The following is a 24616-nucleotide window of genomic DNA, read 5'->3' on the forward strand; positions in this document are numbered from 1 at the left end:
TCCCGGGCTAAGGTTGTACCATAGAGATAGTTTTCGTATCTCTGTCATATACAATAATTAACATTGCAATTTTAGCAGCTTCAAAGTATGCCGCGACGAGAAAGTGAGATCCCAAATATGTACATCTGATCCACTTTGATAAATTATATATGATTATATGGGATTTAGCCGCAATTTCGATTAAGACGTTTCGATTTCCACTGCGGAAATCGTTTTCAGAAAATACCTATTGTTTTCCAAATTGACAGGTTACTTATTTGGCCTCGATCTTGTAGGAAAATACTCATGCTTTTAGTTGAAAATTCTGAAGCAGGTCTTTGTACGCAGGGTGATATCAAATTCTGTTTGTTTTGTGTGTTTATGTATTATGTGTTTATGTTTTATATGTTTATGTATTGTGTGTTGTATGTCTATTATGTTAAGATAACAAGCTCTGGTTGTCAATACTAAAAGAAGAAATCAGTAACCAGAATTTACCAACATTAGCGGATTGATGGAAAGTCAGAGACAAACCATATAAGTACAATAATTGTACATAATACATAAATATACAACACACAATACTTAAACAGATAATACTTAAATACATAATACATACACATACAAAACAATCAGAATTTGATATCATCCTGAATTGAAGCCAAGTAAGTCACTTGTCAATTTGTAAAACAATAACCGCCATGGTTATAAGAACAGCTTACTCATCATTCTCTTTGCCTTATCCCTATGCGGGGTCGGCTTCCCTAATTGCATTTCTCCACACAATTCTATCTTGGGTCATATCAATGTTAATCCCCTTTACCAACATGTCCTGCCTTATCGTCTCCCTCCAGGTCTTCTTTGGGCTTCCTCTCCTACTCCTTCCAGGAATCTGCACTTCAGCTATTCTTCGTATTGGGTGATTAACGTCTCGACGTTGAACATGACCAAACCATCTTAACCTATGCTCTCTCATTTTGGCATCAATTGGTGCCACACCTAGACTTCCCCTAATATACTCATTTCTAATTTTATCCTTCTTTGTCACTCCACTCATCCATCTAAGCATTCTCATTTTCGCCACATGCATTCGTTGTTCCTCTTTCTTTTTCACTGCCCAACATTCAGTTCCGTGCATCATAGCCGGTCTTATGGCTGTTTTATAGAATTTCAGCTTCATTGGAATTTTTCTGTCACACAACACACCACTTGCTTCTTTCCACTTCATCCATCCAGCTCTAATTCTACTGCATGCATCTCCATCTATTTCTCCATTACTCTGTAATACCGATCCTAGGTAATTAAAACTATTGCTTTTCACAATCATTTCACCATCCAAAGATACCATTTTATTTGTAGTAACTCCATCTTTAAATGAACATTCCAAATACTCTGTTTTTGTCCTACTAAGTTTTAAAACCTGTTTCCTCCAGAGCTTGCCTCCACTGTTCCAGTTTTTGTTCTAAGTCTCTTTCACTATTTCCTACTAACACGACATCATCTGCATACATTAAGCACCATGGAATGTTACCCTGTAGTTTCGCTGTTATCTGGTTCAAAACTAATGAGAATAAATACGGACTAAGCACAGAGCCTTGGTACAATCCTACTTTCACATGAAATTTATCAGTCTCTCCCACACCTGTCCTAACACTAGTCGTTACTCCCTCATACATATCCCTCACAATCTTTACATATTCACCAGGGACTCCTTTCTTATTGAGTGCCCACCACAGAATCTCTCGAGGAACTCATATGCTTTCTCATATGCTTTCTCATATGCTTCCATATGCTTTCATATGCATTATCATATGCTTTCTCAAGATCAATAAATACCATATGAGCGTTTGTTTCTTTACTCCTGTATTTTTCCACCGACTACGTTATAATGAAAATTGCATCTGTTGTTGATCTGCCCTGCATAAATCCAAATTGATTCTCGGATATTTCGGTCTCTTCACGTATCCGTCTATCAATTACTCTTTCCCATATTTTCGTGGTGTGGCTAAGCAGTTTTATAGCCCTGTAGTATGTACATTGTTGTATATCTCCCTTGTTTTTGTAAACAGGTACCAGTATACTGCTTCTCCATTCGTCTGGCATTTGTCGAACTTCCATAATTCTATTAAATAGGCCTGGTAGCCACCTTGTTCCTGTATCTCTAAATGCTCTCCATACTTCCCCAGGAATATCATCTGGTCCTACCGCTTTTCCTTTCTTTATTTTTTGAAGCGCTTGAGCTACTTCCTCGTTTGTTATTTTGGTGACCGTTGACTCTACAGGCTGTCTGTCAAATTCTTCATTTAATAAGCTGTCAAAGTACTTTCTCCATCTCTTGGAGATGGAGATAAGAACAGCTTACTATTTTAAAATAATCTTTTTTTGGAAAAGAGTCCTGGAATCGATGGAAACGTCAAATAACAATTATTATAAAATGTATTTTTGATTACAATCAATTGTCGCTTGATCCCATATAAACAAATAAACATAATATTTAATTTAGATTGGCCATAATATTTTCAACAGTTAATAGAGAGTTTTTAGACCCTCTACTTTTTGACGTACGTTAAACGTAAAGCGTTATACTTGCCAAGCGCATTGAGTGATAAATAAGGGATAACGTGTTTACTTAAAATAGTTTTTGAATCCTTTCAGAAAACACGCACACAGGTTAACGTTAATTGACATTTGGCAAACGTAACCTATAAAACGACAGTTGTGTGCTATAACCTATTTTATTGAATTTTTTGCCATAATGGAAGAAAATGTATTAAGACGTTCACCAAAGACAATTTACTACTTTAAGAACACAAAACATCCATCCTAAGTTTAACAAGACAATTCAGTCAAGTGTCAGATTTCTCAAGAAATGGTGTAATTTAGAATTATTCTACCAGGGTTGCCAAGCAGATTATATTCAATTATATTATATATGTTTACTACCTGATAGTTTTTAAGAAAAACAAATTTTGATTACAATTTTATACATCGTTACTATATTTTTTATTCTAGTTGTCTTTGATTCAGCTCATATGACTTTTTTTCGTTTTTTATGATTTAGATATATTTATGACATTTGACAATCTTACAAATACGTAATCCCTTCATAACGTGAACCTTATTTCTACCTAAATAAGGGGATACCTTATCCGCTAATAAAGTAATACCGTTTTAACGTTACTGAAATAAGGGGCTTAAAACTCTCTAATAAATCAGTAAAGAGACACAGCCTTGTGTAACTCCAGATTCTATCGAGATGTGACCGGAAAACTTTACTTAGTTATTTGGCGTTTCAGTTAATTATGTCTTATAACCAAGGTATGTCAGAGGTAAGAAAACCTTAATTATTCGTCATACTTCTACACCCTCTGTTATAAATTATTCAAAGATATGATTTTTCATCATAACTGATCACTACTATTTGTAATGAAAAGGGAACAGTGTAGTATTAACATACATCTGATGTTTTTTTGGGGAATCACCGGCATAGATACTGAGAATCATACAAAATACTGTGGAATATACAAAACCGATAGAGAAAACTGACATATCGATGTTCTAGATTCTAATTCTAGATAGTGTTTTTTGTTAACAAATACTCACTGACACTAGTAAATATAATAAATACGGGAAGTAGTTGTTTCTTCTTTATTTTGAGTTATCCTTTCAACCATAAAATGTGTTGCATACCTATGTCCAATTTCAAGTGGTTAGATTTACCCCGGTGTTCCAAACTAAATCTTAGATATTTGGGTATTTCTACAGCGTGTTTGGTAGGCCGATGGAAATTTTTTAAGGCATAATAGGGGACGCCATTTGCAACATTTTTTGCTAATAATGTATCACTTAAATGTCGCTAAATAAAGTTGAATTTGTCAATATTCGACAATAAGGCTGCTCGTCTATTTTATTTTTAAAAATAATTATCTAAGCGAGATACTTCCCTGACATACAAAATGCCTTACGTATTACTTGCTCAGATTGCAAAAACCCTTCGTTGTTAATGCAACTCCAAACACAATTCGGATGTCAAAACAGTAAAACGCACCTTTCATACGCATACAATAACCATGTTGATAAACCAAAATAAACCACTTCATAGCAGGTAGATTGTTTGTTACCATAGCAGGTAAATTGTTTTTTGTTTGTTATGCGTTCGGAGAATGACGATAGCTGATGGAAATTGTATGCGAATAGTCAGTGTTGTAGGTTTACATTTTTATTCCATTCTTAAAACAGGGAGGTAGTACGCCTAGATCATTTTTAAACGTGAAATAGACGGTTGTCGAATATTGACAAATTTAACTTTATTTCGGAAACCTTAACAGTTTGAGCGATACGTTATTAGCAAAAAATGTTGCAAATGGCGTCCCCTATTATCCCTTAAAAAATGTCCATCGACCTACCAAACACCCTGTATACTATATTTCAACTTTCCATGTTTATCTGAGCTTAAGTTGACTTTACTACAATTTAAGTAGTACCTTTACATTGATTATCTCCTACAACTTGGCCAAATTTTTCCAAATTTTCCAAACCCTCGAAAAACAGAAATTAAAAAAATATTTTCTAAGATTCCATTAGTCCATCAATTCACATTAAAACTTCATATCACTGCCATGCCTTAATGGCTTTTCTGTATAGATGTCAAGAATGTTTCCTAGACATAACATCAGTGTTTAGTATAAATCACCAAAAACATCAATAAATATTTTTCAAACTTTAAAATAAAAGGTACCAATGAGAAGTTCAGTGCGGTTTGTTGAGTAAATTGTAAGCACTGTAGTTTAATATTGTTGGACAGACGCATTAGTATCTACTAGAAGATTTATTGCACACAAAAACAACATTAGAAATAATAGACTAAATACTAGAAACTTATTCCGACAATATTTGGAAAATAACCATTCTTTGGATTTTGAAATTAATATATAAATTTTTAATTGAAAAATTAACTAAAATTTTTATTTTCTTTTAGATTAATTTTAGAAGGGAGTATGCAGCTAAGGCGGCCTAATAAACCTATAGTACCAGTTCATATATTACTTCTAGAGGAAGCGGTTATGATCCTCCACAGGGATAGTGACAGGTTTCTCCTGAAATTCTTCCAGTCCGGTTTGCAGGCACAACCCCAACCCCTTTCGCCAATTATTAAGATGAATATGCTTTTAACTAGGGCCAATGCTGTGTGTAAGTATCAAGAAGACGGAGTTGGTATTACTATTTGGAGTAAACAGTCCTACATATTATTAATAGTCTTTCAGTCCAATCTACAAGTATTATCTCAATATAATAAGTAACTTACATTTTTTATAAAAAATTAGCTAGAATTTCCAGCCTCAATATCGGTCGTAAACTTTTTTATTATCGTGTCTAAGAACGGTTTTGTAATTCCGGTCAGACTGTTTGTTGGAAGGTACAACGAATATAGACGGTTATATTCGTTGGTGTATATTTCAGAATTAAATTTGAGAAGATTTATCGAATTTATTACAATAATTGTATACTAGCCCAAGAAAGCGAAGAGCCGGGAGGTGCGCACATCGCACATGATAGGAAAAGGAAGTACAAAACGAAGATGCACGTCTTTATACGATTTAGAGATTGTTGCCAAGTATTTTTTTTATTAGAAAAAGTCGCATCCACCAACAGGTTATTAGCGACGGAACTAAATACAAATAAGTCTTGCCAAATCTTGTCCGACAGCTTTTCACATTATAACACTATTTTATTTACAATGACAATCCCATTTCTGATTACTCATTATTGTTTGTTATAAACTTTTAGAATATATGAGAATTGGAAAATAAAAGAAGAGTGTGTGTTCTAATGTTCTTAAAAATAAAATGGAAATCACAAACTTTTTAAAGAAGACTTTGTGCAAATCAAAAACGGGAATTTCCAAAAAAAATGAGAAGGGAACGATTTGTTATTGACCAAGTACTTTATGACGCAAAGCTAGAAATGAAAATACTCTTTAATCAGGACCATTTAAAAAGCTTTTGAAATACCCGAAAATTTACAAATGAACGATTTGGATGCCTCAAATAGCTGGAATGATAGGTTCTGCAGAAAATACGATTTTGATAATTGAATTAATGCCTCAAACCAGTCTGCTGACGTGGACGAAATAACTGTTGAAGCCAGGAAAATTAAATTGGTATCAATAATTATTAAGGCCTTTAGAGCTAAAGATATTTTTATTACTGACGAAACCGAGGTCTGAAAAAAAAATCAGCTTAACAACGAATGACACTTCTTTCTTGCTTTAATATGAATGGTGGAAAGAAAAAAATACTATAAGTATGTACCATTTTTTTTTAATCAGAAAACTCAAAAATTCCAGATTTTTCAAACATGTTGATAATTGTCAATAGTATGGAAATCTTATGAAAAGTCTGGATGACAGTAGAAATGTTTAATTTTTGGTTTAAAATAAATAAATTACTTAGAACAAAGGACCTGTTTTTAGACGACGCTACGTCCCATCTAAAAATTGAATTGGAAAATGTTCGAGCAGTTTTTCTACCTCCCAACACTAGGTCCCATCGTCAACCACTGGATCAGGGGATAATACATAATTTTAAAATATGACATAAAAAATTAATTTTTGATACCAAGGTTCTTACAAACATCCAGTATACTTATGAACGTGTAGAGAAATGTTTCTTTTGAAGTATATTATGACATTCCACTGTCAGTAATTGCCTCCCTTAAAATATGCCAGAAAATCTAGATTTGGAAACATACCTCAGGAATTTACTGAAAAGGGAAGAAAATCTGACCTATTGCAGATGAAGAATGTAAGTGAAACCAAGATTGAAATTTTGCGTTCATTATGGAAAATATGAGTAAAGTTTCTAAGAAAACTGAAAGACATCTATAATTTTTTTGAATGGTTTAGAACCACGGCGATAAACTCGAGTTTGAACCTCTATAAAGCGGCCACTTGTCTAAACGGCCAAAATTTCATGACATTTTCCGCTATTAAGTAGTTTTGCTATACATACTTATATAGTAGGGGAGTGCATATAGATTTTCACTTCGGAAAAAATCAAACAAGATAAAACTTTTTGTAATTTCATTAAAAAATGTTTAACAAACAACATATCAAAAAGTTCTACTCGAGAAGTGGGTGCTTAATTTTTTATTAAACAAATGAATTACGAAATTAGATGTTTTTTTAAATAACTCCGAAAATATAAATTTTAGAAAAAACTGACTTGACCATTGAAAAACTCAGAAAATTTTACAAAAAAAAACCTTATATAAAGAATTTTCTAAAATTAAATCTGTATCTTCTATAATTTTTTATTTATAACGCTAAAGTCACCCTTCTCACAAACATTGGCGCACTGTAAACTAGCGTACGGCAAAGTGCACGGTTGAGTTATTTTAATGTAAATCTTTAACTAATGGATCAAATGAAATTTTACAAATTGAACATGAAAGAAGCATAATTAAGCTATCTTATGGTTACAATAAAAAGAAATAAAATGTATGGGCATAAGTACGGTGGGGGCGGAAAGTGAGCCTTACATGAATTTTGTTAAAAAATGATATAAAAATGTGTAACTAATACAATTTTTCTTATAAAACCCTCAATTTTGCACAACTTACCTTTCAAGCATCTTACTAAATGATGTTTCATTCCAAAAAAATCTCATAAATTTAATTCAAATGATTTGACGTCTCAAAAAATATAATTTTTGAAATCTTCGTAGTTTTATAGAATTACCACCACTTTAAGACGGTATTACTCAAGTTTGAACAGATCTATTACAGTTTTATAAGTGCTTTTTTAAAGCTTAGGATGTAATCTTTAACATGCACTAAATTATTTTACTTTAGAAATGAAAAGACTATTTCTTTTTGAGAAAATTAAGAAGGATAACAAAAATGTAATACAAAAACCGAAAATTACTAGCTAAAAAAATGTTTATACAAAGTGATCAAAACTTTTTTCTGTAAAACTTACGTAAAATACATTTAATAATAAGCTTCAACAATAATAAATGTTCAGCAAAAAACAATTTTTTTAGCTCTTATACAGTATATCTGCGTAACTTGGAACCTATTGATAACTTTTTTATTATCAGTTTTACGAAAAAAAGTTATTCTTTATAAAATACTCTGCATCGTATATAATCTAAGATGCAATCATCAAATATCAAATTTAATTAATTTTATACGAGATATGTCAAATAATATGGATTTCACTCAAGAGTAAAGTACCGTTACATTTCACAATATCGAAAATTGTTATTAAGAAAAGTTGTTTGGAATTAAAAAAATTGTTTTAGTGTTCAATTACATCCTTCTAATTAAATATTGTGAATAATAAAGGCACTTAACTCTTAAAAAAAATCATATTTTTTACATACCTCGTATAAAATTAAAAAAGTTTGATATCTGATGGTTATATCTTAGATTTTAGACCAGGAAGACCATTTTATGAAGAATAACTTTTTTCGTAAAAGTGATAATAAAATAGTTATCATAATTGTAATAAAATAATAAGTATCCGTAATTTGAGAAAAAATTTTAAAAATTTTTTTCGATTAGAATGATGTAATTGTGTATTTAAACATAGTTTTTAATTTCAAAGAATTTTTCATAATAGCATTTTTTGATATTCTGGAATATCAAAAAATACTTTACTCTTTAACGAAATTCATATTTTTGACATAACTCATATAAAATTGATAAAATCTGATATCTAATGGTTGAGTTTTAGATTTTTGACTATCCAGAGCATTTTATGAAGAATAATTTTTTTCGTAAAATTGATAATAAAAAAGTTTTCCATGTGGTTCCTAGCTACGCAGACATACTGTATAAGAGCTTATGTATAAGAATTTTCAAATTGCAATGCCATATTCGGATTCAGCATAATCAAAAAAAAAAAAAAAATAGAAACATATTTGATCAAAGTAAAATGATGAATTTAACGATATTTTTAAAATTATTTATACAAAACAATTGTTATGGTTTAAACAATTAATAAACAATTAGCGGCCAAATCTGCGAGTAGAACTTTTTACTTTACCATGTATATAAACTAACAAAAAAAGTTTTAGAAAAATATAAGCTTGTTTGAATTTTTCCGAAACAATGCATGTTTTCGTTCTAATTGCACTCCCCTATAGTCCTATCCTGGTGTATGTTAGTGACTCAAAAACTCTATTTAAAATGTAGAAGTCCAAAGTAGTGACTAATAAGGTCAAAGAATATGGCATAAATGTTATTATAATTAAAATCCACAAGGAAAAGATTTAATGATTAATTATTTATATGGGAAATAAGCCACAATTAAAATGAAAAAAATAATTTTATTAACGTTTCGACGCCCAAATCGGGTGCCGTTGTCAAAATACAAAATATTACTTTATATTTATATAATATACAAAATAGAGTAATATTTTGTATTTTGACAACGGCACCCGATTTGGGCGTCGAAACGTTAATAAAATTATTTTTTTCATTTTAATTGTGGCTTATTTCCCATATAAATAATTAATCATAAAAATGCCACAAGGAAATAGCTTCAGAACAACGAAAAGATTTAATTAAAATTATTATAATTAAAATCATCAGTGTTCGATAAACTGGATGCTAGCTGAGCCACAAAAGAAAAATATCTAGGTAAAAACCCTTTACATAAAATATAGATGCCTTAAAAGTGCATACTTCAAGAAAAAGGCCTGTGATGGTCACATGGCAAACAGGATAATGCCCTAAGGTAAGGTATACAGGTTTCCCAACACGTGGGATCCAAATTGAGTTGATCACATTTCAATGACTTAATGGCAACCGAATGCGAAAATTTTTTACCCAGATATTTTTCTTTTGTGGCTCAGCTAGCATCCAGTTTATCGAACACTGATGATGATTTTTTATAAAAATCGAAAACGTTTTGTTGTGATGTAGCCCTTTTAAGGGATTTTTAATAAAAAAAAAAATTTATACCTTTTACAAAGGATTTCTTTCCAATTTTATTATAATTAGTTTACGAATATTTAAAGGGAGCAATTAAGTTGGTCTGGCTATATTTCGCACTTAAAAATATATTGTATATAAAAGTAGACGCATTTTTTAAGACGATTGAAAAAAAAAGAAAACCTAACAAGATTTTATTTATTTATCACAAGAAGTCTTGAAGGCATACGACTTGAAGTTACAATTTCACATTATGCATTAAAATTATTATGAACTCGAATTATTATAAAATAAACTAGAGCTGGGCTATATGATATTTATATACGTCACATATAAATGTAATGCTAACTCCTGTTTGATAATTTGTAAATTAAATTAAGTAAAACTGAAATGTACAATTAAATTAACATTTTGTTTTTCTTTTCAGGTAAAAACGCGCTTTTTCTTGTTAACACTTCAGCCAACAATAGTCAAATGTATGATTTAGTAGTAGAAGATGAAATCAAAAGAGAAATGTAAGTATGATTTTTTTTTATAATTTAATGTAGTCAGGAAGTATATACCACGTAAATTATATTGAGTAATTGTAGATTGCTATGATGTAGAATTTACAGCTTATACATGTATGTTTAGCTTTGTATTTATAGAAAATATAAAATCTAAGTATTAAAGAACGGCAATATCAACGGATTTTGCTAATTTTATAGTACAATGTAAATATACCACAAATGTTTCATCCTAATTATTTTTAGATATCAAAGAATACTTTTGAACATCTTTGCATATTTACTTTATTAATTTTGTAGTTTGGAATAGCTTGGCTATTATAAAATTATAGTCATAATAGAATTGGTAGTAGCTATTTCAATGTTTCCATACAAGGAGATTCACTTCCAGAATCCTAATCTACTGCAGATGTTTCCTTCTATAACCAATTTTAACAGTCTATACCCTGTACATTATTTGCTCATGATTTTATAGGCTCCGCTTTTCATTCTTTGTAGAATTCGAATATCAGTGGTTCTTCTTCTTCTTAAGGTGCCTATCCGTTCCGGATGTTGGCGATCAGCATGGCTATCCTAACTTTGCTTGCTGCTATTCTGAATAGTCCCGTTGTCGATGTATTAAACCACTTTCTCAGGTTTTGAAGCCAAGATATTCTTCTTCCCCTTGTCCGCTCTTTCCAAATACCTTGCCTTGAAGAATGAGTTGCAACAAGCCATATCTCTGTTCATTCCTCATAACATGACCAAGATATTCTAGTTTCCGCTCTTTGATTGTGTTAATAATCTCGCATTCCTTGCCTATTTTACGTAGAACCTCAACATTAGTCACACGATCCACCCACGAAATTCTCAAAATGCGCCTGTAACACCACATCTCGAATGCCTCGAGTTTTCTCAAAGAAGCCTCGGAAAGTGTCCAGGCCTCTACTCCGTATAATAACGTAGAAAATACATATTTTTCTTCTTCGGGTGCTATGTCCGTTTATCGAACGTTAGCGATCATGTTGGCTATCATAACTTTATTCGCAGCAGATCTGAAGAGCGATTCCGAAGTGTGACCAAACCATTGCCTCAAATTTCTTAACCAAGGTGTTCTTCTTCTTCCTCGACTTCTTCTGCCTTTATTTTACCCTGCATACTTAGATGTAGAATGCTATATTTTTCCGGATGTCTACAAACATGCGCAAAATACTCGATTTTTGTAGACTTTATCATTTTTACCAGTTCTCTGCCTTTCTTCATCCTGCTCAGAATAATATCATTACGCACCCTGTCCATCCAGCTTACTCTCAGCATTCTTCGATAGCACCATAATTCAAAGGATTCAACCATCTTAAGCATTCTTCCTGTTAAGGTCCATGACTCAACTCCTTAGAGAAGAACGGAAAACACGTAACACTTTAAAATTCTTGTCCTAAGACTCAAATTGATGTCATGACCGCATATAATTTTCTTGTAACGGAAAAATGCTGATTTGGCTTAAGCAATTCTGCAACGTATTTCGGTGGATGGATCCCAATTATCAGTGATTCTGCTTCCCAAGTATGTTATAGCTTCAACTCTCTTAAGTTGTACATCATTAAAGTGGATTCCAGCATCGATGACATTATCCTTACTGACGACCATATATTTTGTTTTTTTTTTATGTTAAGGTGGAGACCATAATTACTGCACTGTGCTACCACAGAATCCAATAGATATTGTAATTCGGTATCACTACTGGCAATCAGTACAGTGTCGTCTGCATATCGGAGATTATTTATCAGTTTCCCGTTTATCACAACTCCACCTTGTGCAGTACTGAGTGCCTCTTCAAACATATTTTCTGAATAAATGTTAAAAATTAATGGTGAAAGAATACATCCCTGTCTTACTCCACGTTGAATTTGAATCTCTTCTGTGTGATCACCGTCTACTCTAACTGTGGCTCTTTGATTCCAGTACAAGTTAGCAATGATTTTTAGATCTTTATCGTCAATATTAGTTGACCTTAGAACATCTATCAGAAAATACATATCATCTAATAATAGAGATTTTGGTAGCAAGAGGTAAATCGTGGCTTCTGAAAAGAGACTTCATCATTATGAACGCTGATCTCGCTTTTCCTATGCGTTGTTTTATTTCACTTGAGTGGTCCCACTGGCTGTTTATGCTGGTACCAAACCAAAGTATGTGTAGCTGTCGACCCTGTCAATTAGTTGTTGGTTAACCAAAAGCTGTGTATTTAACATTTCGCGCTTACTGACTACCATGTACTTTGTTTTTTTCGTATTGAGATCAAGTCCGTATTCTCTACTTATATCTGATATGCGCGACATTATTCTTTGCAAACCATCTAGATTGTCTGACGTCAGACGCACTCCCATTGACTAATACGCCTTCCTGTAGTTCTCCCAGCGCTTGCTCGAAGATACATTCAGAGTATATATTAAACAGCACCGGGGACAAGATGCGTCCTTGCCTCACTCCTCTATCTATGGAGACTGCCTCTGTCAATTGGTCATCCACTTTAATATTGGCAGTTTGGTTGTAATACAAATTATATATGATTCTCAAGTCTCTATCATCCACTCCCGCTTCTTTCAAGATGTTTATGATTTTATCATGTTTTACTCTATCAAACGCCTTTTTGTAGTCGATAAAACAAATATACACGTCACAGTCAACATCCCTGCATCTTTGCATAAGCACTTGGACAGCGAATAGAGCCTCTCGGGTGCCTAAGGCATCGCGGAATCCAAACTGCGTCCATGATACCTGTTCTTCGCATTTTTTATATATTCTGCCGTGTATCACTTTCAGAAACTTTTTGAGCAAGTGGCTCATTAGGCTAATGATTGTTCTGTAATCTTCACATGTTTTGGCATTTACTTTTTTGGATAAAGTTACGAAGGTCGACTTTAACCAGCTTTGGGGTATTTTTCCAGTTACGTATATTTTGTTGAATACAGTTGTTATCAGTAGTAATTGCACAAGAGCTCTAAAATTCTATATTAATTTTAGAGATCGAGTGCAATTTGTTGCGATTATTTCATGAATAAAACTGTTCAAAACCAAAATTTTATTGTAATTTATTTATGTAAGTACAAATTAGTACTGTTAAACAAACAGTTGATATAAAATATCTTACGATTGAAAGTCATCACTTTTATAACTTTTAAAACATTAATTGTCATTAATGTCACTGAATGTATTTTTTCGTAGCAACGAAGGGCATCTGACATAATATACTTAACGACGGGATATTATCAAAAATTATCACCTTAATTTGCATTTCTGTAGCTTTCTATTGGTCAGAATCTCCTATGAATGACATAATCCATTTTATTCCTTGTTCATCCATAAGTTTTAGGAATTCTACGTAAAACTGGTCAGGCCCTACAGCTTTACCATCTTTAGTTGTTTTAATAGCTGACGTGACTTCTTCAATGGTAATCGGGGGTCCTGTTTGGCATTCAGTGTCTTCAATGGTATTCTGCCTTTCATCTGCCAAAGTTACTTCCACATATTTCTTCCACGTCTCTAGTTTTTCTTCCACACTTAACAGTGGTTTGCCTTGGTTATCTGCCAAACACGCAACTCTTCTAGGTTTGTATAAGCCTGCAGCTTCTTTAACTTTAAATCAGTGGTTAGGTTCATCTAAATAGTTGAGGTGGTTTTATATAATATTCAAGTTTCTCGTTGTCATCTTTATCTCGGAGATCAATATGCCAACCTTTATCTTATTTTCGTCTGCACTAAAATCTGGTTTGTTGAGAGCTCTGACCCATCTCGTTAATATTTCCATACAAGTAGTTTTTCCTCTTTGAATTCTACTTTTCATGTTACCTTTACAATATTTTTGTTTGTAGTGTAGGACATCTTAGGGACAATATGTTCAAGATACTATTTTTTTTCTTTTTAGGGATGTTATTTTTTCAGTCTCTGAATCCAACCTTGTAATTTTATTTGTAACTATGTTAGTATGGAATAATCCTTTAATAACACCAAATTTTGAAACATCAACGATATCAAATCTCTAGAGTCGAGAGTGTATTAGGTTCGACATTTTTTAACGTCCAGGCTTACGAACAAAGTTATAGAAAAATATACCATCTTAGGAGGGATGTGCTGCTTAACATTAACATTTTTACTACAGAGAAATGTCTTGATCTTTATGAATGTTGACGTTGCTGTATCTATGGGTGCTTTTATTTCCGGTAATTTAGTTTTTTGAGGTTCAATTTTATTTTACTACGCTTTACACGTATCTTTTGTCTATGAAGAAGCGTTTTTAGATATTGCAGATTGTAGATTTCAAAGCAGTCGATCGGCTACGTAGACCTTTCCACATTGGGCTGTAAGATCTTTTGTATATACCCTACATGTTTATTCAGCCCACCAGATCTACTCTTCTAAGAAAACTTATTGTCCATTTAGGAGAGATATTGGTTACATGGTCAGGCTCTAAAAGGTAACGTTTACATGTTTATGACGTTTGCGAACAATTACCTTGCAGTTGCAAACAATAAACATATTATTTGTCCGTTTACTCTGTTACACTGAAGTTACTTATTTTTTCGTAGCGAGAAGAAGATTGAAATAACCTCTTTGCTTGCCTTTGGCTTGGAATATCTTTCCCATAGGCTAAACTAAGTTCCTTTTTTTTACTATTTTTTGTCATCCACCATTATGCAGATTTTTGGTACACCGCAGAATGGTTCTGGCCATATAAAAGGAGTATTTGCTCCTTCTTTAGCGATACTATCAGCAATCTCATTACCAACAATTTATTTATGCCCTGGCACTCACAGCATCGTTACTTCATTGTGCTCTTCAATTGCTTAACTGACTGTTTGCGGTTTCAAGCGTTGTAGACTCATAACTTGTAAACTTGAGCTTTCAATGAAGTATGACTATCCGGGACAATAAAAATATCTTGGCTGAATTGAGGCCATTTTTTCAGGCACCCTTGAGCACAAAAATCGATTGCTAGCAATTTTGCAGGAAATGTATGAGTATTTTCGAGGGCAGTTGACAGTCTGGTGTTAGAACCAGTAACCCCTATTCCTATTTTCTCTTGTGTGTTTGACTCATCAGTAAAAAATGTGAGGTCACCTCTTGTGATGTGTGTAACTTCGTTTTGTGTGTTTTGGGGAGTTTTAACTTGCCGTTTATAATAATATTTAGTTATATGTCTGAATTCTTGTTGTGTAGAGATAATGATCTGTGGGCATATTCATGGATTGCGTTGCTTCAACACTTGAAAGTCGCTGGGTGCTCAGTCAGGTCTCCGAGTTTTACATACTGAGTGAGTGTTAGCCTAAAGACAGTTTCTAGAGCGATCCTTGGTATATGTAGAAGAGGGTAGACAGATCTAGCTTACCTTTTAAGGCTACAGTGTGCACGTTCGCATTGCACCCCTGATTACTTCACAAGCGAGCCTTTGCACTTTCTGTAACTTCCTTATTAGTCCAATCAACAGCCATTTTCTCGTGGAATTTTGAGAACCAACGTCGATTTTCTTAAAAATTTGGATTTAGATAGTAATTATAACCTTTGTCAAAATCTACCCTATGCCGAACTGCGCTTTTGCCCTGGGGTAAAAACAACCCCATCTAGGGGATTAAATTTTTTTAAATCAAAATAACTATGGAAATCGATAGAGTGACCAATTCTGAGTAAATTTTGTTCTATAAAATTTTTTTGCAAAATTGACTTTCCAAATTATTTAAAAACATTTAATTTTATAGAAAAAATTATTAAGCACAAAATTGTAACTAATAAAAAAACAAAGAGATTTGTGTCACCTATGTAAACCCAATAATAACTGAGTCATTGCTCTTTAAAGGATGGTTATTTTCGAAGAACATCGAAATGGAGAGCCTTTAATCTCAAATAACTCGAATGTGGTGCAATTTTTTGAGAAAACTTAAAAGACATATTTTAAAGTTTGTTGAAAATAAAAAACCTTTCAAATAAGCTCTGATAAAAGTTTTTTGCATAGGAACTGACTGACTTATGACGAAAATAAAGTCGTTCTCTGCTTTTTTCTTTTTGAAATGTAAAAATTAAACCCTCGTCGTTACAATCCTAATAGAAATGAATAGCTTCCCACTTGAAATTAACTAAATTAGAAAAAATAGTTGATTAAATCGAAAATGACATTTATAAAATGAAAAAAAAAGTGCGTTTTTCTTAAATCTAAAAGTATTCATAATATTAAAAATGTTTCAAATATTAATTGTAGAATTTCTTTTACTGAAAATTTGGATCTTTTTTTATTTTTGTATTATGAATAGGTACTTTTAGGGTTATTTAAAAAAAATGCACTTTTTTTTAATTATAATAATGTCATTTTCGATTTAATCAACTATTTTTTCTAAACTAAGCATTAAACACCGGTCGAATCACATGGATCGTATCAATGATACCTAAATAAAGTTAATTTCAATTAGGAAGCTATTCATTTTCATTAGGATTGTAACGACGAGGGTTTAATTTTTACATTTCAAACAGAAAAAAGAAGAGAGCGACTTTATTTTCGTCATAAGTCAGTCAGTTCTTATGAAAATTGTTTTTGTCGGAGCTTATTTGAAAAGATAAATAAACTTTAAAAGATGTCTCTTAAATTTTCCCAAAAAATTCCAGTTATTTGAGGTTGAAGGTTCTCCATTTCGAGATTCTTCATTCTCCATTTCAAGAGCAATAACTCAGTCGTTATTGGTTTTACCTAGGTCTTTCCGACGCGAATTTCTTTTTTTTTATTAGCCACAATTTTGTTTATAATGATTTTTTCTATAAAATTAATTTTTTTTAAGTTATTCATGAAAAACAGTTACAAAACGTGAGATTTTTTAATGAAAAATGCATAGTTTCAATCGCTAATAACTTGGAAATTACCAACTTTACAAAAAAAAAATATAGACAAAATTTACTGAGAATTGGTCAATTTATCGACTTCCATAGTTATTTTGATTAAAAAATTTTCATCCCCTAGATGGGGTTGTTTTCACCTCCAGGGCAAAAGCCACAGTTCGGCATAGGGTAGATTTTGAAGAAGTTTTAAACAAATTTTAAATTTGTTTAAATTTTAAACAGAGCTTAAACCCAAATTTTGATTAAAATCGGTGTTGATTCTCAAAATTCCACGGTTTTACAGTTTTTTACCGCTGATGTTTCTTTTACCACAGTTCTAAGCTAGTCCTGCCCACCTTTACTAATTTCCTCCCTCGTGCTGGTCTTGCGTGATTGTTCTCTACTCCCATCTTAACTTGTTAGTGATTCTTCCGCCTTTTTCTTGTAAGACCAACTAATCTTCCATCGGAAATTCACAAAAAATCGTATTTACGAGTATTTTTCATTTGATCTCACTACATTATGCGCCGCCCAAAACAAACAAAATGTAACCTAAAATTAAGCTAAATTTACTTCCATATATTTTTAATGAAAGGTTTTAAAAGTGATATTTTTTAACAAACGAAATTTTTCCAAATCACTTTTATTCTTTGCCTTTTTTTAATATTGTCGGATTCATTTTGATGTCAATGTATAATTTATTTAATTCTGTATAATTAAAATAAGTTAATTCTATGTTAATTCAAACATATTAATAAAATAACAAATCAAAACCACTTTTAAGATATAACATTTCCTGAAGATAAAACCCTTTATCCGTTCATAGCTATCGCGACCTCAGCTTATTGTGGTCATTTGGAATTTTATATTATCATTCGTTTTATAAATATATATTTATATGATAGCTGGAGAGCTAACAGTCTATACCTTAATGCTACTAGCTTCAAAGCTGAACTTATTAGCAAGCTATTGGCGAAACCAAGTAGTGGTAGATATGTATTCTTTGGCGAAACTAAACAAGAGAGGGTAGCTATCCACTCGATGGGTCCTACATAGGCCAGTTAAAAAAATGCCGCTAGATTGTGTAGCTATATGATTGTGTCAATGTGTAGATCAAGTGGGCATTGGACATGCTACTTCGTGTACTATTAGCTATAGTAAGCAGCTAAGGTCTGTTTTTAAACCAGGAGGAGTAATTCAAATTTACCACGCCGTAATGCTTGTTTGTAATTGGTCCCACCTCAGGCAAGTTTACTCCACTGTTATGAAATTTTGACACTAATGAAATTTATGAAATTTTGACACTACTGGCATTTCATTCCTTTAATTTTTAGATTTTCAGTCTACTTTTATATAACAACTATAGTTTTTAAAATTATTTAGAGACGTATGAGTATAAAATAATACGTACGGATTACCGTCGAAGACCGATATGATCAACCAAAAAAGAAGATGTATTTGGTGATTTTTCTAGTGACTTTCTTGGGTGTGAATCTGTCTTTTTAGTTTACTCCTCCTGGTTTAAAAACAAACTATAGTTAGATGTAAATATCGCAAAGTAACAATAATGTAACAATAGGTTTGTTCCAACACAACGAGAAACCGTCCATGTAACGATCACCGTGCTGCGCAGTAAACAAAATAACCCATGGAACGCACGAAATACAGACACAGAACGCATGGAACGTATTATTTTATAGTAACGTGATAGTTACATGGCGGTTCTCGTTATGTTGAAACAAACCTATAAACTTTGTCAAACATAGGACTTTGAATTTGACATTGTCGAAGACGCATTGAAAATCCTACAATCGGCACTCCCACTCGATATGCAGAAAAAATACCGTAAATATTTTAGTTTAGTAGGAGAAGTAAGCTTGATCTGTAAACTTCGGTCGATATAGTGTGCGGCAGGGTTTTCTTGAAGCACAATCGCAGTGACGTGCAATGGAATTTAAATTAAAATTGAATCGAATAGTATTGTCCGGGCAAAGCCGAGAAATTAACGCGAATGTTATGCATTATATGCAACAAGAAGCAAGGGACAATGCGCCTTTAATATACTCAGAACAAGTGCAAAAACATGTTGCACTAGCTAGAGGTGTTAAGCTTAGACACCATAAAACCAATTTCGAGGGAAATTAAGTCTATCGAGGAAGGTATATCATCATTATTTTAGTACTCCAAATACAAATAGGAATTTACTTTAAAATCTAAGTGGGATGAATGCGTCAATGGGGTGTCACGTTGATTGATAATTGGTTTTTGTATTGCCGAAAAATGGCGACGAATACACAGAAAATTTGTAACTGAATTCAACTACAATGGGTCGCACAACTCTTTGAGAAAGACCATGAGGGATATAGGGTTTCGTTGGAGAAAAACAAAAAATAAAAGAAAACTAATAGGAAAATACATAAAAAACTGGCTTATCGAAAAAGTACTAAGAGGCAAAAAAGTTTTAATAACATTGTATTTAATTAATGGTACCGAAATAATAATTTAATTGGAACGTACACAAATATTTGAAGGGGTTCAATGAAAAAAACCACCATAAAATTTTTATGGGGTGCACAAATTTCACTGTTATTTTTTTAAGATGTTTCTGCCAAAAGAATGCCACGTGTTCATTTTCAATAAAAAATCTCTTAATAGTTTTCGATATATTGGAAAAAATATATTTTCATTTTGTAACTTCAAAGGGCTGTAACTTTTTTATGTGCACATTTCTAATAAGATAAAGGTTCAATAGAACTACTTTTGGTCCCGGAATATGTGATTTAATTTATATTGTATGTTTTTTCTGGTATTTTTTATTATTTACTATCTTTAATTGGAATTAACCATAATTTCAATTAAAAATATGTTTATTTTGACGTATCGATTTCGATTTATGTACCCTTAAAGGTTTGGACAGTTTTGTGTAGTCCATATCCTATTCTAAAAAAGTATTCACAAGCCCTCGGTCTATATTCGCGTGAAGCGTACCTTTGCATTCATCATGCTCGCTCAAAAATGAAACAGTGGAAGTGCGACATTTCCAGCCTTGCCTACTTGTTCTATTTACATTCTATTCGACGCTAATTAACCAACCATTAAACGTTAAGGTTAGTAAGCCGAAACATTACTTTTTATTTATTTGCTATAAAATTGTTTCTGCAGTTTTATGTAGATCTGTGAAATAGTTGATTGTTCTGTTGCAACTTTATGGGGGATTTTTAATGGAACAACTCTATGTTACTGATATTTTGTACAACACTACAAACTAAACTTGCGTGCATAGAAATCGGCCCACTTAAAAATTTGGTCATTTTTGATGTCTCGAATTTCCTAAACCTGTTGTCCGATTTAAGTGATTTTTTAAATATGTTATAGCCTTATTCTTTAACAATACCGCTGTAATAATATTGTTGCTAAACCGATAAATTTTCATTGTATACCGAGTGTACGAATCAAACTGTGTTTTTTCTCAAAGTTCGCATCACTCTGTGGAATATTCTAGCATATATAAAATACTGCAATTAAAACCCAACTTTAGCATCATGTTTTCTTAACATTTTGTTTTTTTGATTCATTCGCTTATGTTGTACCATAAAAAAGTTAGGTACTTTAACAACTAGCCAGATTTTTCATCAATAAAGGGTGTTTTTAAATAAGTATGGCAAACTTAAAGAGATAATTCTGCATGACAAAATAATGACAGTTTGCTTTATAATCGTATGTCCGCAAATGCTTCGTTTCCGATTTACGGGATGTTGAATTTTTTCTTACAAACTGACGATTTATTTATTGCTTTAAAACCAGTTGAGATACGTAAATGAAATTTGGTGGGTTTTAAGACGTAGTTATTGCACATTTTTTGACAATACAATCAGTGCCGGCGCTAGGGTATAAGGTGCCCGCCTACAAAACTAGCACAGGCGCCCCACACACATACACACAGATACTCGTACAACCCCAGCCTCGGGAATATTATGTGTGTTCATATGGAACAGTGAGACCCACATGTCCGAAATCACACTGCTTAACGTGACCCCGTATCTATCTGAACCCTCAAGTTGTACCACCACCCCTCCTCATCGCAGTACATAACGAATAAGGGTAAAAACATGCCGAAGATACATGGATGAGCGCGGTGTAGGTCGCGAGTCGCGATCGCGGTCGCTACATCGATATCAAAACAAACCCTTCATTTTCTTATGAGATCGCACATACCAAGGATGTGTCACCCGTTCACCCTCGCGACCTTGCATCGCGGTTTACAGCGATGTCGATGCCAAAACAGGATACGGAAAGTATCTTCGGTATGTTCTGCCCGTCATCGATGTAAACCTTGACCGCGATCGCGACCTACATCGCGCTTATCCATGTATCTTCGGCATGTTTTTACCCTTATCGAAGATACTTTACGTATCCTGTCTTGGCATCCACATCGCTGTAAACCGTGATGTAAGGTCGCGAGGGTGAACGGGTGACACATCCTTGGTATGTGCGATCTCATAAGAAAATGAAGGTTTGTTTTGATAGTGATGTAGCGACCGCGATCGCGACCTACACCGCGCTCATCCATGTATCTTCGGCATGTTTTTACCCTTAGGAGGCTTTGTACTGAACGTTACCTTGGATGCACTGGATAATGGAACACATCCTCTGTATTACTTTATGTGGTTAAACCACCTGATTTTAGGGGTAGCTAGAAGAGCTTTTCTCCCTATTAATGACTTGATTTTGGACTTGTGTCCTAAAAATGTGTGTTCCGGGCAGCGAGACACCTACTTAAGTCGGTGTCCCGCTATCCGTAAATGTCCCCGGTAAATAAAGTTCAGTTACAGTTTTATTGGGCCCCTCATCTGACAAAACTTCACTTTAACTTTTTTAAGAAATTGGCTAAGAGAACTAAGATTGTTTTTTTTGTGTCATTTCTTCTTTTTCAGCTTTTATTTTTTGATTTGTGCCCCAGATAATTTTTTTGAATCCATTTTTATTTAACTAAATAAAAATAATAACTTAACCGTAAATTAATAATAGTACTGAGTAGTACTTAACAAATATAATTTTATATTAATTGAATGATTCTTTAACTGCAGAGTAAAACTGACAAACTATTCTGTATTATAATTACATGAAATAATACTAAATCTAAAGAGCTCTAAACTAAATTTTATGTAAAATGTTTATTTTAAATAGGTATTATGTTTTTATGGGATTAATACTTAACTTGATACCTATTAATAGGTACATGCTTAATACTTAAATAATTAGACAGGCGCAGGCGGCAAGAAAACAGTATCACAATCTTGTTTATTTTACTAGAAATCATTCATTTTCTCTCATAACTGCTGATACAAAACTAACAACTTGAGAGAAATTTGAAGAACATAAACAAAGCATTCTTATTAAGAGCAAAGTTGTTTGGTTGAAATATGATATCTTTGACCAATAAATTACATTATTACATGGTAAGAAGTTTATGCCGCATTGCATATTTTTGTATTTATATTATGTTATATGCAAAACTAACAAACACAGATTAGGGTACTATGACGAATTTAAACCACATTTAAAAAATGAATTTTTCTATTTTAGTATTTTACATAACACCAGCAGAAACAAAAGCTCATTTTGGCGCCCCCCACACAGGGGCGCCCGCCTGCAATGCATCCCTTGCAGGCCCGTTATCGCCGGCCCTGAATACAATTAAGAATTTAATATTCACCATTGGCGCGCATACGGGTAATATGACCGATCAATAATAAATTTTATAAATAATTACATATGTCCTTCGGCAAAGTATGACTATCCCATGGGTTGTAAAGTGAGTTGATGTGTCGCCGGTTTACGAAATAATGAATTTATGCGTTACTTTATGGACGCACTGTATACCTTAGATAGTAGAGTACCGTACACATCCTAGATTCCTCTTAGTATTTGTATTTTTCGCATTATTTGATTTTATTATTTGATTTTCTAGTTTCAATATACATAAATGCCGGAAGATGATGTTTTCTTGCTTATTAATACATATTTATTTTTCTAGAGAATTCGTTTAATGTTTAATTCTCAATTTTATCAAATTCAAACTTGATAAAACTCGATACGTGACGAAAATGAAACTTTTACATCGTATTGATTAACAGCTAAGTATCTTTGCATTAACATTCAAGCTTTTGACTACTTTGACAATTCGAACCTCCATAGACCTATTTCTGTAATTCTTCTAGGTGTATATTTTATCTGTTTACATTAATTTCAACATTGTATAATCTTCTCCTTGCCCGACACATGTTAGTTTTATCTTTTTATATACAAATATTTTTACACAGCATAAAAAAAAGATCAAAGCGTGTTTTAAAAACAGCATACAGACAGCTCCTAAGGAGTGCAGTCTTAATATTTTATCAGTGTAGTGAAAATTAATCCCTTTGTATGTTCGATACAAAAATATTTATGCTATTCGGATAATCATAATGCTTATAAAAATGTTTGTTGGTTTTAATTAAAGAATTCTGCTTTCATCTTTCTCACCTCAAAGAACAACTTTGTTTTTTCTAGGATATTTGATTGAGATGTATAACTTTGATATGATATTTTCATCGAATATACTGTGATTAGGGTTATATTATGGTGATGCAGCAATATACAGAGTTGGGATAAAGTATGGAACCAAGCAAATATCTTTGAAACGAAAAGAACAATATTTATGAAACTTTGCATGCAAGTACAGTGACGCAAAAGGCATCTGATGTCATATTTTTTGTTACTATTCCATTTCCGGTTTCACCGGAAATACCCTTAACTTATTTACTTTAAATGGGACACCCTGTATATTTTTGCAGATTTTAAAAGAACTTCAATTCATTCAAAAGAATTCAACAGTAATTGCGGCTATGTAATCGATGTTAAGACAAGAATGTGAATCTTAACATCTAATCCCATCTTACCATAGTCCAACGCGACGTTCTTCGAGATACGGTGAGGAGTGTGCGAGTGGTACATTAACTATAAAACTATAACTCAACAGAAGAAGGTTAGAAAGAGTAGACATAAGGAGATGGATTTCACAAAGAACAAGAATAGAAATCATAAGTTATTATAGTCAAATTCGAATAGTGGTCAGATGCTTCAAAATTGTTTGCCAGTCGGATTGAATTTAACTATAGCTTTAGCTTTTCTTCGACGGTTCTATTGTGCACATTTTTCCCACACCCTTCCAATAATAGCAGAATGTTGTGGTATTCTTAAGTTGTTTGCCACTATAATTAGATTTATCTGTAGTTTTAGCTCATCTTCAAGTCTTCTGTGTATATTTTCCCACATCCCTTCCCAAGCAACCGGTTAAATCGGAATTTTCGATT

General features: G+C 32.7%; 1 protein-coding gene across 5 annotated transcripts in view; it reads left to right on the forward strand.

Moving 5' to 3' along the window:
• LOC114328206 (rho guanine nucleotide exchange factor 11) overlaps positions 1 to 24616 on the forward strand; it is a 767005-nt gene that overhangs the window by 688888 nt on the left and 53501 nt on the right. For all 5 annotated transcript variants that reach the window (XM_028276988.2, XM_028276990.2, XM_028276989.2 and 2 more), the window contains 2 exons: positions 4958 to 5169; positions 10346 to 10433. In XM_028276988.2, the coding sequence (XP_028132789.2) occupies positions 4958 to 5169; positions 10346 to 10433 (300 nt within the window). The remainder of the gene's footprint in view (positions 1 to 4957; positions 5170 to 10345; positions 10434 to 24616) is intronic.

Source organism: Diabrotica virgifera, chromosome 1 (genome assembly GCF_917563875.1).
Source record: "Diabrotica virgifera virgifera chromosome 1, PGI_DIABVI_V3a".
In the NCBI taxonomy this organism is placed as follows: domain Eukaryota; kingdom Metazoa; phylum Arthropoda; class Insecta; order Coleoptera; family Chrysomelidae; genus Diabrotica; species Diabrotica virgifera.